This window comes from Sphaerodactylus townsendi, linkage group LG02, assembly GCF_021028975.2.
Source record: "Sphaerodactylus townsendi isolate TG3544 linkage group LG02, MPM_Stown_v2.3, whole genome shotgun sequence".
NCBI classification, from domain to species: Eukaryota; Metazoa; Chordata; class Lepidosauria; order Squamata; family Sphaerodactylidae; genus Sphaerodactylus; species Sphaerodactylus townsendi.
Genome location: NC_059426.1, coordinates 112,681,083 through 112,699,060, shown reverse-complemented (window position 1 = coordinate 112,699,060; position 17,978 = coordinate 112,681,083). Strand labels below are relative to the sequence as shown.

Below are 17,978 nucleotides of genomic sequence, written 5' to 3'. Positions count from 1 at the left end.
AAGAACAATAAAAGTCACTTTGGGGCCCCCTGGAGAAAAAACTGAGGCACAAATGAATTACATACACAGTTTTGAGATTATTCAGTATAAACTTTGTGCGTAATTTAAGAGAACAAAATGGATCTACTATATCACGGATCCCCAATCCTGCTAAGCCTGAAGGCTCTTTTGGAATTTTAAGAAAAGGTCGTAGGTATCATCACAAAATGATGGGGGATGAGAACAATAACAAAATACTACAAGGTTCCAAGATAAGTATCTTCCTGCAACGAAGACAGTTGCTTCTGAATAGAAGGTTCCTACAGCAATGTGGAGAAAAGCCAGAATTAATACTTTGACTTGGAAAAGCAGCACACAGGCACCAGGAAAACCACTGGTGAGCACCATGGTGCCTAGGGGAACCACACATTGGGGATCACTATTGTAGATATCTACAGTTTAACAGCGATGGTACCAATATTCTCATTTTTTCTTTTAAAAATATTTTTGCATTAATCTTTTATAAGTTCTACAGAGTAAGAAGCTAAAGAGTATATTGACTCAAACACACTAAATTTTTATAAATGTTTTTATTTTTACATTTACAAAAAGAAATTGGATGGGATGCCACCAGCTTTTTATCTGGTAAAAGGGAGAGGAGTGCCTGTTCACTACCAAAAAGTCTGGACTGGAGATCACGGAATCCTCATAGGCAAACTCCATCTAGGATAGGGACTTCACAGCGAGAAGAGCAGTTGGGTGAGATGAAGTGAAAAAGCAGGTAGGATCCAGTTCTTTGTATGTACATGTGGTCCCTGGGCAATGTCTATGTCCCGGCCCATGAAAAAGTTTTGTTTTTTTAAGTGTGGTATAAAAACAGCTGAAATGCTTTAGGACAATTACAGTTTGATTCCTGAGGCATTGAGTGAATACTCTGTGGCCTCAGAGAAGGCTCCTTTCATAGGTGAAAGTTATCCAAGAGCATACATGTAGATATTTCAGACAAAATTCTTCTCAAAACTCTCTTGTTTTCACAGGATGCAGAGGAATACTTGTGTTGGTTACTGAGTTTATATAAGGGAGTGCAGCTGATCACAACTTCTTACTGTATTCTCACCTGACGTATTTTAGAGGAACATTCCAAATATCACAGACAAGCATCTACAAAAGTGTTATGGACGTTAACCCATCAGATTCTACTTGCCAATCAGAATTCCAGGTCTATCTTCAGTGTATGTAAACAAATCAGGTGAACTCTCAATTACAGCATATTTGACAATTTCTCCTCAAATTCCAAAATCTAGCAACTGTTTATCCTCATCATACATACAAGATTACTTATGTTTTATCTTCAGGAAATTATACACTTCTGTGGAAAAGTTCAATGCAAGTCAAGGATTTGGACCTCTACAGGTACAAATTCCATTTTGGAATTAAAAAATGGCCAACTTTCCTCATTATAAGGGACACAAACTCAGTGCACTTAACATCACCAAACTTCGTGGGCCTGTGCCAATTTCCATGCTGACCTCTGCTACACCAAATGGCAGACTGAAATATAAGGTAAACTTACATGACAGACTATGAGACTTATTTTATAAAATCCAGTACAACCTGGTAATCCTTTTTTGTGGCACTGCATTTTATACAACTGACTTAACACTAAATTGTGCCATCAGTAGTGTAAGAAACCATCCCATTTTAGGAAAGCATGCCAGAAACTTAATCTGGACAGAGCAAACTTAATAGATAGGAGATGATATTGAGGAGAACTGAAAAGAGGTGGGAAGTTCTGTACTTGATTTCAGCATCCAATTTGCCTTGCTGCAACAACTCGGAAGAACCCAGGAGACAAGAAAGTAAATGGAGGTGGCAACTAGTCCACATTGAACTGAAAACTGCTCCAAGCTTGGTGAAAAGGACAGTAACATACCAAAGCAACCCAAAATGGAAATGCTCATTGCACACACTTTGACGTTTGTAGCTGATCAACTATGCAGTCCTCTTTATAAATACAACAAAATCCATGAAACTTGTACACTTACCAATGTACCCAAATGAAATAAGTCATTGGCTGCCATTTGTTTCTACTCCCATTGTTAAACAGACCATCAGCCCATTCTCATGCCAGTTTTCTTTTCTGATGGACAAGGCTGGCATAGTAGTGGAGGATATCAGTCTCATGGGCTACAGATAAAATAACCTCACACAACCATGCAACAAAGACGGAAGATTGCTTTCATAAGAAGTTAGCCATAAGTCCCATGGTAACTGATGTTCAGTAGCCAAATATTTTCCATTATAAATGACAAAAGAATTGAGGGGGGGGGGTGTCCATGTGTGAGCCCTCTGGAATAAATATTTCCTTGGCACTTTGGTAGACCCATGGAGAGTAAGGAAAGAATATGTTTTGATGTAGTACAGAAACAGCTGCTTTGCCCTACTTTGAAGAAACTTGTGCCCTGTCAAAGAAGGTTGAATAAGGTCCAAATGGGACATTAATCTCTGTATCCTCCTTCCATACTACTGCCTTGGATATTTGTTCAAGACTATATAGTTTTCAGAGTATTGTTCACTGTACTGGATTTCAGCATCCAATTTGCCTTGCTGAACATTTTTACAAGCTTCCAATGTTGGGAAAACTCTTCAGCTTTTCAGGAAAGTCATCTTTGTACAGGACTGGATCTGCACGGTGCTCCACCACTTTCAGAGGCATGGTCCCAAAGACAGATGCAAACTTGTTAATACATTCAGACCTAGAAAAGAAACAAACGGATTGCTTAGTAATAGAACTGACTGGTTTTATGAGAGGGTATAGCTATGGACTACTTTCTACCTATCTTACAATAACTCAACCTTTTCTCACATTTTTGAAAATATTTTATCCACAAGAAAATGTGCATAAATGGGGTGGGGGGGGGGAGAGAAATACTAGAGAGGCAATAAGTGTAAGTAAATTGAAGCAAAATGCATGAAGAGCCTAGTGGAACCTTAAAGATGAACACATTTACTACTGCAGAAGTCTGTATGTGTGAGAGTCCAGACTGTCAGATATAGGAAGCAGGAGAGGGAGTCTTACATGCTGCGTGGAATGTGGTATATGAAATCATTTGACAGTGCCATCTAACCACAGCAAAGGCAAAAGGGATCCTGTCAGCAGCACATGTGCACACAGAGGTCAAAGCTTTTTTACTCTTTTCTTCAGAATTCCAGGTATTCTTAAAGCAATGTACACATGGCTGAAAACAAGAGTGGATTAACTGCCAATGTCTCTCTTAAAGGGCTACTGTCAGGTCAAATTGTGTTCAGTACAGGGCTTACAAAAATAAGCGCTGAGAAAACCAAGGCATAAAGAAATATTCCTCTATTTTATTTTTTTAAATGAATACATTGGAGACAGTTTTTTGCTTCCTAAAATAAACAAGCATTCCACTTCTTGTGTCTTGGTACTGATTGTACTTGAAAGCTTAATACACAACATTTTTGAAAACTCAAAACGTGAAACTGACGGGTTTATTTTCATTGTCCAAGCTGAGTGAAATTAAAGTATTCATACTTTTGTAAAATAAATCAGATTCTGAGTCTGTTCCTCTCCAAGAATTGTGGTAGCAATAAGCAGCAGAACAATTTCATTCTCAAGAACATAACTGCAATGACCCTTCCAACCATGGTCACCAAAAGCAACGTCCACTCTTTTTAAAATAAATAAATATGTAATAAGTGCCAACTAATATTTGTTCCCTTAATTCTTCCCCATATGGTAGCTGCCACTAAGAATATAAATTCTACCCCCCCAACCCCCTTTATGTTCTTTTGATAATGTGTACAAGCTTATAAGGCAAAGTCTATGTGGTCCTAAGGAAAATAGGGTGGGATTCCAATTCAAACAAAGTAAGATTTTATTTATGATTGATATGTAACTTCAAGGTTTCAAGCAAAACATTTACAAAATAAAATAAAATCAGAGGCGACAAATACTCTGAGAACTTCACTCAACCTAAATTCACTCTGACACTTTCTGATTCTCTCTCTCATAGTTCTCTCAGACCCACTGTCTTTATTTTGTCTAACAGTTTATTGAGGCTCTGACTTTCTTCGTATATACAAATTAAATAAATAATAATAATAATAATAATACTCTAACACACTGATTAATTCTCTCAACACTGGGTCTTTTTACTCAGAAGCCCTAACACATTCTGCCATGCTCACACAGAGTTTCAACTCTCTCTGACTAGAGTTTTGACACTCTCAGTCTAATCTGAAATCCTGTCACACTCTGCCAGTCCAGCACAGCCCTCCCAACATGCACACTCTAGAATCAACCAATCATATCACTCTCTCATCCCACTCTCATCCCCCTTTCTCTCTCCAACTCAGCACTCAGTTTAAAGTCTCAGTCTCTCTCTATCACACACACCCCATCATTACAATAAATGTTAGAAACCAGCATCTATATGAGTGTGGAGAAGAGTGCGTGCTTGAGTGCATGTGAGAGGAGTGCGTGAGTAAAAGTATGTGTAAAGAGTATGGAATCATTTTGATGCAGTACAGAAACACTGTACTATTATTTATTTATTTTTATTTATTTATATTTCAAATTTATAGGCCGCCTCTTCCCCAAGGGGCTCGAGGCGGCTTCCAACATGGCTGTTCTCTGACAGCAGCTCCAACAGCATAAATTAACACATTTAAAATCCAGCATAAATTAACACATTTAAAATCCAGCAACAATCATATACAATTTAAACAATAAACCAATAAAACGGTAAAAACGGGTGCCCAATCCCAAGGCTAAAAGGGAGAATTAAATAATAGAAGAGGAAAAAGGGGGGGAGCGGCGGCCTCAGTGAGCATGGAGACAGCTTGAGTCCATGCAAAACGTCCATAAACAGGATTGGTAATATAATTCTTCTTTTTCTCCCTGTTTTGGACTGGTCATACTATTAACAGAAAATATTTATCCCACAATAAGTTCAGCTGATGGGGGAAAAAACAAGAAGATACAAGGTACCAGAGGTCTAAAAATAATTATAGAAGCAACAGAAATATAAAGGTACATATAATTCCGAAATTACAAAATATAATAGAAATTACAGAAAATTATTATTGTGATTGCAACAGTACAAGGTTATACCACAGTATGTGCACAAGTCAAAATGGCAACAACTGGAAACAGTATCAAAAGGATTTACAAGCCTAATATAGCAAGGGACTCTGATGATGAGCGGGAAATAACTCCACAGAAAATAAATACATAAATAACATTTTGAATACTGATATCATATACAGCTTCAATCTGGCAATTCTATAAAAAGGTTTACAAGCTGAAACAGAGCAAACAACAGACAGGATGTTGGCTAAATTCTGATTTTGATATATGAATGACTCTTCAACAGTCATGAACGACCTTGCACTGGTTATTTTAGAAGCCTGTTCTACACCAAAAAATCAAGAGCCAATTCATAGTACGTGGTATGGTGTAACTTCAAAGGATAACTATGGTTCCTACCCAAAGAACAATCTGTGTGAGTACTGTATATGCATAAATGAAAATACTCTGTAAGCTGATGGTCTGATGCATTGCATAGTATTTCAGAGTGTATCTTTTACCTCATTCCCCATGCACTGCTGACTCCCTCTATATAAGTGAAAGATGTAACCCCCTCTGCCACCTTGAACAATTAGAGCAAAATAGTTGAAGCAGTTTTGTGATGGGAGACATCTTAATGGGGTGATGAAGGAAACAAGGAGAGGGAGGACATAATGATTAGAATTAATGGATCAATATGTTGCGAGAGGCCAGCAATAGTTGCTGCAGAGGACATCTAGAACTTTGCAGGGCACTTGGGTCTCTTTTCCAAGGCTACAAAGTTGGATCTTACTAATCTGCTTGTTGAACTGAAGAAAGTTCTATTACTCAGCTAGTAGTGCTGTAAGATCGATGCTTTTCCCACTCACTTCTATGGTAGCAGTAATCAGCGTCTAAGGTTTTCAATCATTTCTCAAGCATCAGGACTAGAAATTTGGTTTTTCTTTTTTAAATAGAACTTTCCTCAGTAAAAACTAACAAAACAGACAAAAGAAATCAAAATTAAATCATAGTTACAATCAGATGTATGGACTCACAGTGAAATCCAAAGGGGAGGTCCCAAAGCTGCACTGAAAACAGTGGAAGGGTTGAGCCAGCGCTTGTGCCACCAGGACGTGGCAAGTAGCACAGGTGCCAGCACAGAGGGACTTACCTTGGCAGTCACCGATGTGGTGCCAAACCCAGATGTTTGGCTCTGCAGTGGTGCACTTCCATTGCAACAGCCTCTGCTGGTGTGGAAGGGGCATTCTGGAAGGGCAGAGCTGACTGAGGTCAACTCCCAAAGGACTTTTGGCTCAGGAAAGCCAGAAGCTGATTTACAGCACCAAGGAGTGTGGCTTAAGTCAGTGTTCTCAATGGAATTTTTCAGGCAGCTGAGTTTAAAAAAAAAATTCCCCTTCCCGCACCTGAAACCCCACTTGGAGGCAGCTCAGGTACACTGCCCTTCCTTTTGAATTGGGATAAAACCATGTTATACCTATTATAGTATATAACAATCAAAACAAAGTTACTAGTGACTTCTGGGAACAAGGTGCTTTGAAAGGAGCTTTTATAACTCCCCTGTTGCATATCATCAAGGGGATATCTATGCTGTGGAAGGGTGAATTTTACACAGCCCTCTGCCTCCCTTTGCTTTGGGGGCCAAATCCAAGATGTAGAGCCATTGCGTTGTCGAAGGCTTTCACGGCCGGAATCACTTGGGTGCTGTGTGGTTTCCGGGCTGTATGGCCGTGTTCCAGCAGCATTCTCTCCTGACGTTTCGCCTGCATCTGTGGCTGGCATCTTCAGCCCCCCCCCCCCCCCCCCCCCCCCCCCCCCCCCCCCCGCCCCCCCCCCCCCCCCCCCCCCCCCCACCCCCGCCCCCCCCCCCCTCCCGCCTCCCCCCCCCCCCCCCCCCCACCCCCCCCCCCCCCCCCGCCCCCCCCCCCCCCCCCCCCCCCCCCCCCACCCCCCCCCCCCCCAACCCCCCCCCCCCCCCACCCCCCCCCCCCCCCACCCCCCCCCCCCCCCACCCCCCCCCCCCCCCACCCCCCCCCCCCCCCACCCCCCCCCCCCCCCACCCCCCCCCCCCCCCACCCCCCCCCCCCCCCACCCCCCCCCCCCCCCACCCCCCCCCCCCCCCACCCCCCCCCCCCCCCACCCCCCCCCCCCCCCACCCCCCCCCCCCCCCACCCCCCCCCCCCCCCACCCCCCCCCCCCCCCACCCCCCCCCCCCCCCACCCCCCCCCCCCCCCACCCCCCCCCCCCCCCACCCCCCCCCCCCCCCACCCCCCCCCCCCCCCACCCCCCCCCCCCCCCACCCCCCCCCCCCCCCACCCCCCCCCCCCCCCACCCCCCCCCCCCCCCACCCCCCCCCCCCCCCACCCCCCCCCCCCCCCACCCCCCCCCCCCCCCACCCCCCCCCCCCCCCACCCCCCCCCCCCCCCACCCCCCCCCCCCCCCACCCCCCCCCCCCCCCACCCCCCCCCCCCCCCACCCCCCCCCCCCCCCACCCCCCCCCCCCCCCACCCCCCCCCCCCCCCACCCCCCCCCCCCCCCACCCCCCCCCCCCCCCACCCCCCCCCCCCCCCACCCCCCCCCCCCCCCACCCCCCCCCCCCCCCACCCCCCCCCCCCCCCACCCCCCCCCCCCCCCACCCCCCCCCCCCCCCACCCCCCCCCCCCCCCACCCCCCCCCCCCCCCACCCCCCCCCCCCCCCACCCCCCCCCCCCCCCACCCCCCCCCCCCCCCACCCCCCCCCCCCCCCACCCCCCCCCCCCCCCACCCCCCCCCCCCCCCACCCCCCCCCCCCCCCACCCCCCCCCCCCCCCACCCCCCCCCCCCCCCACCCCCCCCCCCCCCCACCCCCCCCCCCCCCCACCCCCCCCCCCCCCCACCCCCCCCCCCCCCCACCCCCCCCCCCCCCCACCCCCCCCCCCCCCCACCCCCCCCCCCCCCCACCCCCCCCCCCCCCCACCCCCCCCCCCCCCCACCCCCCCCCCCCCCCACCCCCCCCCCCCCCCACCCCCCCCCCCCCCCACCCCCCCCCCCCCCCACCCCCCCCCCCCCCCACCCCCCCCCCCCCCCACCCCCCCCCCCCCCCACCCCCCCCCCCCCCCACCCCCCCCCCCCCCCACCCCCCCCCCCCCCCACCCCCCCCCCCCCCCACCCCCCCCCCCCCCCACCCCCCCCCCCCCCCACCCCCCCCCCCCCCCACCCCCCCCCCCCCCCACCCCCCCCCCCCCCCACCCCCCCCCCCCCCCACCCCCCCCCCCCCCCACCCCCCCCCCCCCCCACCCCCCCCCCCCCCCACCCCCCCCCCCCCCCACCCCCCCCCCCCCCCACCCCCCCCCCCCCCCACCCCCCCCCCCCCCCACCCCCCCCCCCCCCCACCCCCCCCCCCCCCCACCCCCCCCCCCCCCCACCCCCCCCCCCCCCCACCCCCCCCCCCCCCCACCCCCCCCCCCCCCCACCCCCCCCCCCCCCCACCCCCCCCCCCCCCCACCCCCCCCCCCCCCCACCCCCCCCCCCCCCCACCCCCCCCCCCCCCCACCCCCCCCCCCCCCCACCCCCCCCCCCCCCCACCCCCCCCCCCCCCCACCCCCCCCCCCCCCCACCCCCCCCCCCCCCCACCCCCCCCCCCCCCCACCCCCCCCCCCCCCCACCCCCCCCCCCCCCCACCCCCCCCCCCCCCCACCCCCCCCCCCCCCCACCCCCCCCCCCCCCCACCCCCCCCCCCCCCCACCCCCCCCCCCCCCCACCCCCCCCCCCCCCCACCCCCCCCCCCCCCCACCCCCCCCCCCCCCCACCCCCCCCCCCCCCCACCCCCCCCCCCCCCCACCCCCCCCCCCCCCCACCCCCCCCCCCCCCCACCCCCCCCCCCCCCCACCCCCCCCCCCCCCCACCCCCCCCCCCCCCCACCCCCCCCCCCCCCCACCCCCCCCCCCCCCCACCCCCCCCCCCCCCCACCCCCCCCCCCCCCCACCCCCCCCCCCCCCCACCCCCCCCCCCCCCCACCCCCCCCCCCCCCCACCCCCCCCCCCCCCCACCCCCCCCCCCCCCCACCCCCCCCCCCCCCCACCCCCCCCCCCCCCCACCCCCCCCCCCCCCCACCCCCCCCCCCCCCCACCCCCCCCCCCCCCCACCCCCCCCCCCCCCCACCCCCCCCCCCCCCCACCCCCCCCCCCCCCCACCCCCCCCCCCCCCCACCCCCCCCCCCCCCCACCCCCCCCCCCCCCCACCCCCCCCCCCCCCCACCCCCCCCCCCCCCCACCCCCCCCCCCCCCCACCCCCCCCCCCCCCCACCCCCCCCCCCCCCCACCCCCCCCCCCCCCCACCCCCCCCCCCCCCCACCCCCCCCCCCCCCCACCCCCCCCCCCCCCCACCCCCCCCCCCCCCCACCCCCCCCCCCCCCCACCCCCCCCCCCCCCCACCCCCCCCCCCCCCCACCCCCCCCCCCCCCCACCCCCCCCCCCCCCCACCCCCCCCCCCCCCCACCCCCCCCCCCCCCCACCCCCCCCCCCCCCCACCCCCCCCCCCCCCCACCCCCCCCCCCCCCCACCCCCCCCCCCCCCCACCCCCCCCCCCCCCCACCCCCCCCCCCCCCCACCCCCCCCCCCCCCCACCCCCCCCCCCCCCCACCCCCCCCCCCCCCCACCCCCCCCCCCCCCCACCCCCCCCCCCCCCCACCCCCCCCCCCCCCCACCCCCCCCCCCCCCCACCCCCCCCCCCCCCCACCCCCCCCCCCCCCCACCCCCCCCCCCCCCCACCCCCCCCCCCCCCCACCCCCCCCCCCCCCCACCCCCCCCCCCCCCCACCCCCCCCCCCCCCCACCCCCCCCCCCCCCCACCCCCCCCCCCCCCCACCCCCCCCCCCCCCCACCCCCCCCCCCCCCCACCCCCCCCCCCCCCCACCCCCCCCCCCCCCCACCCCCCCCCCCCCCCACCCCCCCCCCCCCCCACCCCCCCCCCCCCCCACCCCCCCCCCCCCCCACCCCCCCCCCCCCCCACCCCCCCCCCCCCCCACCCCCCCCCCCCCCCACCCCCCCCCCCCCCCACCCCCCCCCCCCCCCACCCCCCCCCCCCCCCACCCCCCCCCCCCCCCACCCCCCCCCCCCCCCACCCCCCCCCCCCCCCACCCCCCCCCCCCCCCACCCCCCCCCCCCCCCACCCCCCCCCCCCCCCACCCCCCCCCCCCCCCACCCCCCCCCCCCCCCACCCCCCCCCCCCCCCACCCCCCCCCCCCCCCACCCCCCCCCCCCCCCACCCCCCCCCCCCCCCACCCCCCCCCCCCCCCACCCCCCCCCCCCCCCACCCCCCCCCCCCCCCACCCCCCCCCCCCCCCACCCCCCCCCCCCCCCACCCCCCCCCCCCCCCACCCCCCCCCCCCCCCACCCCCCCCCCCCCCCACCCCCCCCCCCCCCCACCCCCCCCCCCCCCCACCCCCCCCCCCCCCCACCCCCCCCCCCCCCCACCCCCCCCCCCCCCCACCCCCCCCCCCCCCCACCCCCCCCCCCCCCCACCCCCCCCCCCCCCCACCCCCCCCCCCCCCCACCCCCCCCCCCCCCCACCCCCCCCCCCCCCCACCCCCCCCCCCCCCCACCCCCCCCCCCCCCCACCCCCCCCCCCCCCCACCCCCCCCCCCCCCCACCCCCCCCCCCCCCCACCCCCCCCCCCCCCCACCCCCCCCCCCCCCCACCCCCCCCCCCCCCCACCCCCCCCCCCCCCCACCCCCCCCCCCCCCCACCCCCCCCCCCCCCCACCCCCCCCCCCCCCCACCCCCCCCCCCCCCCACCCCCCCCCCCCCCCACCCCCCCCCCCCCCCACCCCCCCCCCCCCCCACCCCCCCCCCCCCCCACCCCCCCCCCCCCCCACCCCCCCCCCCCCCCACCCCCCCCCCCCCCCACCCCCCCCCCCCCCCACCCCCCCCCCCCCCCACCCCCCCCCCCCCCCACCCCCCCCCCCCCCCACCCCCCCCCCCCCCCACCCCCCCCCCCCCCCACCCCCCCCCCCCCCCACCCCCCCCCCCCCCCACCCCCCCCCCCCCCCACCCCCCCCCCCCCCCACCCCCCCCCCCCCCCACCCCCCCCCCCCCCCACCCCCCCCCCCCCCCACCCCCCCCCCCCCCCACCCCCCCCCCCCCCCACCCCCCCCCCCCCCCACCCCCCCCCCCCCCCACCCCCCCCCCCCCCCACCCCCCCCCCCCCCCACCCCCCCCCCCCCCCACCCCCCCCCCCCCCCACCCCCCCCCCCCCCCACCCCCCCCCCCCCCCACCCCCCCCCCCCCCCACCCCCCCCCCCCCCCACCCCCCCCCCCCCCCACCCCCCCCCCCCCCCACCCCCCCCCCCCCCCACCCCCCCCCCCCCCCACCCCCCCCCCCCCCCACCCCCCCCCCCCCCCACCCCCCCCCCCCCCCACCCCCCCCCCCCCCCACCCCCCCCCCCCCCCACCCCCCCCCCCCCCCACCCCCCCCCCCCCCCACCCCCCCCCCCCCCCACCACCCCCCCCCCCCACCCCCCCCCCCCCCACCCCCCCCCCCCCCCACCCCCCCCCCCCCCCACCCCCCCCCCGCCCCACCCCCCCCCCCACACCCCCAGGACCCCCCCCCCCCCCCCCCCCCCCCCCCCCACCCCCCCCCCCCCCCCCCCCCCCCCCCCCCCACCCCCCCCCCACCCCACCCCTCCCCCCCCCCCCCCACCCCCCCCCCCACCCCCTCCCCCCCCCCCCCCCCCACCCCCCCCCCCCGCCCACCCACCACCCCCACCCCCCCCCCCACACCCCCACCCCCCCCCCCACCCCCCCCCCCCCCCCCCCCCCCATAGAGGGAAAGTGTTCTTACCATACATCAAGGGAACCACTGATCGCATAGGAAAACTGATGAAGAAGCACAACCTACAAACAATCTACAGACCCACTAAGAAAATTCAACAGATGCTACGTTCAGCAAAGGATAAGAGGGATCCTTTAGCTACTGCAGGAGTCTATCGCATACCATGCAGCTGTGGACAAGTCTACATAGGAACCACCAAACGCAGCGCACAGACACGTATCAAAGAACACGAAAGGCACTGCAGACTATTTCAGCCAGAAAAATCAGCAATAGCAGAACACGTGATAAATCAACCTGGACATAGAATATTATTTGAAAAAACAGAAATTCTGGACCACTCTGAAAGCCACTACGTCAGACTACACAGAGAAGCAATTGAAATCCATAAGCACATGGACAATTTTAACAGGAAGGAAGAAACTATGAAAATGAACAGAACTTGGCTGCCAGTGTTGAAAAATACTAGAGTCAAGACAGTGTCTAACCAGCTCCACACAAACACAGGATGACCATAGACAAAAGAAACAAAGGCCAGGATACTCCTATTCAGATGCTCCCACCAGTGACCTTGCTATCTCCAGTGTTACGCCCATGCTATAGGCTTCATTGTTACTCATACTTCTATTCAGATGCCCTCAACTATTGACCTGGTTGCCTTCTTTGTTACTCACAGACAAGGTTTCTCCACCCACCCTGGACACTCCAACAGATATATACTCCACTTGCTTTCCCAACATCAGATCCTCTGAAGATGCCAGCCACAGATGCAGGCAAGTGATTCAGGCCGTGAAAGCCTTCGACAGTTTATTGTATAATTTATTGGATGAGCCTTTCAATTTTTTCACTTGCTTTCACTTTTTTTCAGTTGCTTTCACTTGCTAAGAGCCCTTTTTTTTCACTTGCTAAGGGCAGGTGCACTCTGATCTGGAGGAACCGGGTTCGAGTCCCAGCTCTGCCGCTTTTGTTGTGGAGACTTATCTGGGGAATTCAGATTAACCTGTGCACTCCCACACATGCCAGCTGGGTGACCTTGGGCTAGTCACAGCTTTTCTGAGCTCTCTCAGCCCCACCCACCTCACAGGGTGTTTGTTGTGAGGGAGGAAGGGCAGGGAGACTGTAAACCCCTTTGAGTCACCTATAGGAGAGGAAGGGGGGATATAAATCCAAACTCTTCTTCTTCTCTTCTCATTGTTTAATTAAAGCACCATCAGTTGAGCTTTGTTCTTGATTGTATAGTTTGAGCAATCTGGGTTCAGTGACTTATCTCCAGTCTAAAGTGTTGGTTAACCTAAGGGTCTGGGACTAGGAAATTTAAACGACCATCTGCTTCTATATATGAACTTGCCTGTCGATAAAGGTGAGCAGCCCCATCTAAGGGTCCATGTGGCTGGTCATGGTGCCACAGCTGATTCATGCCACCACTCCCACAGAAGCTCCCTGGAGGCATGAGGAAGCTTGCAAAGCAAAAAAAAAAGTCTCCCTGCCACTGAGAAGCACCCATGGGTCTCAACAGACTAATGCCACCTTTCTGTTGGCTTAAGTCTAAACTGGGTAAGATGCCATCAGTGTTGGGGCCAAAAGTTTTGGTCTGCATGCTCTCACCCCTGAAGATAAGTGGATGACCATAAGGGATAGAGTCTTTTCTGTTGTGGTCCTAAACTCTGAAATTCTCTTCCTTTACATCTGCCTGATACTTATGCTTCCCTCCTTCCCTGACTCCCCACCTCCTTTGTCCTTCTCTCACCTACTCTTCTTAGAGATTACATAAAAACCATTGGGGGGGGGGGGGTTCTTTTGGTTATTCAATAAAGATTTGACTATTATGTTAGTATTTTTGTCATATAAAGGTATTTTTATGCCATTTATCATATCAGTTTTTTACTGCTGGTGTTAATTGTTACTATGAAATATATTTATTGTGTTAATGTTGGAAGTTGCCTTAGGAGTTGGTGTAGATTAGCCCTACAAATATTTTAACACAGAGGCATTCCGATGCATATGCAACTAAGTCTCTGTGGCACTGCCACCTTACAGAGACAATAGGTGAAAGGAAAGCTTACCTTAATGACCGCTTTCCCAGTAACATTTGCTACTAGAAAATTCATAGCAATGTCTTCACAGTTCATGTGAGCATCCACCCAGTTCTTGATGTCTCCAGGCATTTTGTATGTGTACAAATAATTAAAATACTGTAGAATGAAAAAGAGGTAAAACATGTGGTGTATATACATTTACCATGTAGGCAAGCTTTTCAAATAACTGGCAATGACAGTTTAGAACTGGAATGGCGGCCTGGGATAGGTATCTTCCACTGCAAACTTCTTTAGTGCAAATCCTGCTGAAACTAATGCCAGGGCATGAAAACAAGGAATTGCACAGCTGTGCTCTTATGGTATTCTCCATTGTTTCAGAACAACTTAGAAAGGAAAGATACCCACAGTTTCATATTCATCACTTATTCCTTTTTCATTTCTATGCTGATTACCCCTTTCACAGCTTAGAGCTTATTTCTCTTAAAGAAGTAGAACTTTCTTTTCCACATCAAGTCACAAGCTGAGCTGGCTGAACCAACCATACAAATAATAAGAGATACTATCATCATCTGTCTCCCCATTTTCACACATTCCACACCCTTAATTTTGGCAAACTATTTCTCAGAACTGAAACTTGCCAGATGGCTGAATCTAAAGAATCATGGAAGTAGTTCCACATGCTCACAGATTTGGGTTATTTTGAAACTAAAGATAATTTTGATATGGAATAGGGTCTGCCATTCAAAAAGAAAAAGTGGCAATGTGTGTGCACACTTTACTATGATACTCATTACACCGCAGGTACAAACACTATTTATTATTATTATTACCTTTGAGGATATGCTCAAAATCACAAAATCCTAACAGATCAGCCTATAATTACTAAAATTATCCTATTCTGAAACCATTGTGCAATGAGAGAGGTGTGAGAAAAGCACATCAAGAAATGCTCTAGGGCAATTATACTCTGGCATTTCACCAGAATCCCATCCACCAATGGAATAGGGCTATCTCTGGATCACATCTGTTCTTCCCAGTCACAGGAGGAAGTGGACGATCGCAAGCCTCTACTGCCCATCACTGACACACCAAGTTTCCCCTGCCAGTTTCCTGCAAATGTGAAGCCACCATGCCATTCAGAACCATGCCATTTGCCTCCCATTTATTCTTTATGATATATTTTACCTTGTGGTAAAAAGCTGCTCCTGTGAGCACCATTGAGACTTCATTTGTCCACTCTGACTCGTATTTCCATTTACTTGTCTCATGGTCCCACAAATGCAAGCGACCAGGATAGCCAACTAGTCTGTCAGGGAACTCTCTCCACACCTGCCGAGAATAATGGAGTTATGTTATTATTCACTGGAAAAGCAGATAATTTCATATTTTAGTTTCACAGGACCATAAATATAATTAATATTCAACTTTCAGATATGAACATTTTTGAAGTGGAAAAGTCAAGGTATGATCCCTGAGTGCCTAAAGATACAGAAGGTACAAATCAAAACTCCCTCAGCTTTCCTAGGCCCCTGTCCTTTGCTCCCTACAGAGTCCTGTGCAAGAGACAGGGAAATATTTCACAGGAAGCTAATCTCCTTTAATAAGGCAACTCTTGAGCAGTATAGGCTCCATGGCTTTCTCATAAAACCACTGTATTTTCTGTTTTTTTGGGAACAGTGAGTGTGCCCTCATGTTTGGGAACCACTGCCTAGTGTGGCCTAGACAGTCAATATCGGATCACCATTGCGTCATCAGGGAAATGGGTTTGCTTCAGCCACTGTTCCAAAGCTGTGGCATTTGGCTTCCCTGCATTTATGTAATGCCGGTTGCCCCATCTTTTATGTGCAGCTCTAAAAAATTAATTTGAATACATGTGCAGGCAGGCACACACAATTACTTAAAGAAGTCAAGCTATGATTGTCTCCTTGCTTCTATTTTACACATGTGTCTTAGAAATAACCACCAACATTTATTTGCAGAATAACTTTACATGCACTGGTTGGGGACAGCTTTCAGCAGCACAATGCCACAGGCAGTTAAAGCAAAGTATGCAATGGTAGTGGTTAAAGTGTTGGACTAGGATCAGAGAGAAGGTGGTCTGAATCCCCACTCTGCCATGGAAGATTGCTGGGAGACCTTGGGTCAGTCACACACCCTCAGTCAAACCTACTTCACAGGATTGCTGTGAGGATAAAGTAGATAAAATGGAGGAGAGGAAAACGATGTAAGCTGCTTTGGGTTCCCACTGGGAAGAAAGGAAGGATATAAATAAAGTAAATAAATAACCATGAGTGTCTGCAAGAGAGAATTTAGAGAAACACACTGTGGACTACTAATAGTTATAAAAAATATTATGTCCAACCTTAGAAACATCCAGAAATGGGACAGATACTTTCCTGCTCCCTTAGTGAATGTGAAATGGTACATACTGGTAGTTTCTATGGAAGGGCTGAGATAACTTTTTCCTAGCCATTATGAGTTTATTATCAACATATGGTAGAAACCACACAGAACTGTGACATCAGGGCCCTTTTCAAGCTGCCCATACAATCCGTTTGAGTAGCCGGTTGCTAACGGATCTTTTTGTGCCATTTCAGACATGACTGTTTTGACTCCATGATGGTAACGGATTTTTCCCATCATTTCAGAAAAGCTGCTTCCATCCTGCTGGCATCCTGGGGCAAAGCTTTTTTTTTTTTTAAATGAAAACGTCTTTTTCCTGTTTTCAGTTATTTTTTGCACTTTTGAATCACTGCAGTGTGCCATTTAAAATGACTTCCAAAAGAATTGCTTTCCCCCTCCTTTTTTCATGCAGCGTTCTTTTTTCAGCTTAAAAAAAACTTTCTAAGATTAGTGCTATAGCACCATAGCATTCCAATGCATCCAAACACTGGTGATATAGCAATTCAGTGCTATTTAGATGCACTAGAATAGATTGCTACGGTGCTATAGCGCTAGAACACTAATCTTGGAACACGAAAAAAAAGGTGAAAAAATGTACCACGAAAAAGGCAGAAGAAAAAGCATGGCACTGTTTGAAATGGCCAGAGTGCTTCAGAGTGCTTAAGACACTACTCATAGATGAATTGAAATGAGCTATATAAAATATCTATCCCTATATCACTTTACTAAAAATCGGGACAACGGATAACATCCAGTTAAGAATAGTAATCTGAAAAGGAACCAAAAATTGTTTCATGTGACTTACTTGAAGACTATTGTGCATATTGTTGCTAAAATGCCTGAATGTTGTTCAAACCAAATTAATTTCAGCACTTCAGATGATTTAATTTTCTAGAACTAGTGATTCCAAAGTAACAAAGACTGCACAGTGAAAAACTTGTTCCTTGAATCTAACTCATTCAGATTTGAGTAAGCACACAGTTTTGTAAGTACATGGTTCACTTTCATGTATAAATTATCACTATGTAATTCATATTCAGGCAGGTAGAAAGTCACCACAGGAAGCAGTTTATCAATACATGAAAGAACAGGCATTCTTCATAAAAAAGAAACTTTGCAAAGCAAACATCTTTTTCTTCCTCTACCTTGGTACAAACAGTCCTTTCCAGAGTAGCACTTAGGGGTTCTTTGTGTACAATATACACTTAAATATGTAATGGAATTCATAACTATTTGAACATATACATAGCACTGGTATACTTGGAGAACTGGTACAGCTGGAGACAGCTGTGGCTCTCATATAGGTGACTGTGCATGAAACTCTTTGGCTGCAATATATGATTGTGAAACCAAGTCCTCATAGCGACTTCACTATTGCAAGAAACATCACCTTTATGAGATCTCTAACTTTTAAAAAAGAGAGATTTCAGTTGTTTGCTTGAATCAAGTTTAGCAACCGACCATATCCCTCTCATTTCCCTTGCAAAATAAAAGGTATCTTCACACACCAGTCTTTTCTGACAGTCTATTTTCCTTTCTCAATTTCCTTTCAGTTACCATATGTTCCCCTGAATAACTCCAGTTTTAAAGTAACTTTTTTCCATTTAATTCTGTTACTCTGCAGTGACGTCTAGAAATATCACACTTGCAGCAAGTGAAAGCT

General features: G+C 54.7%; 1 protein-coding gene across 1 annotated transcript in view; it reads right to left on the bottom strand.

The window, feature by feature from the left end:
- Positions 1 to 554: 554 nt before the first annotated feature.
- Positions 555 to 17,978, bottom strand: part of EXT2 (exostosin glycosyltransferase 2) — a 117,383-nt gene continuing 99,959 nt past the window's right edge. The window contains exons 12-15 of the mRNA XM_048484592.1: positions 15,098 to 15,241; positions 13,940 to 14,068; positions 4,949 to 4,959; positions 555 to 2,735 (exon numbers count right to left, since the gene is read on the bottom strand). Of these exons, the coding sequence (XP_048340549.1) occupies positions 2,597 to 2,735; positions 4,949 to 4,959; positions 13,940 to 14,068; positions 15,098 to 15,241 (423 nt within the window). The 3' untranslated portion in view covers positions 555 to 2,596. The remainder of the gene's footprint in view (positions 2,736 to 4,948; positions 4,960 to 13,939; positions 14,069 to 15,097; positions 15,242 to 17,978) is intronic.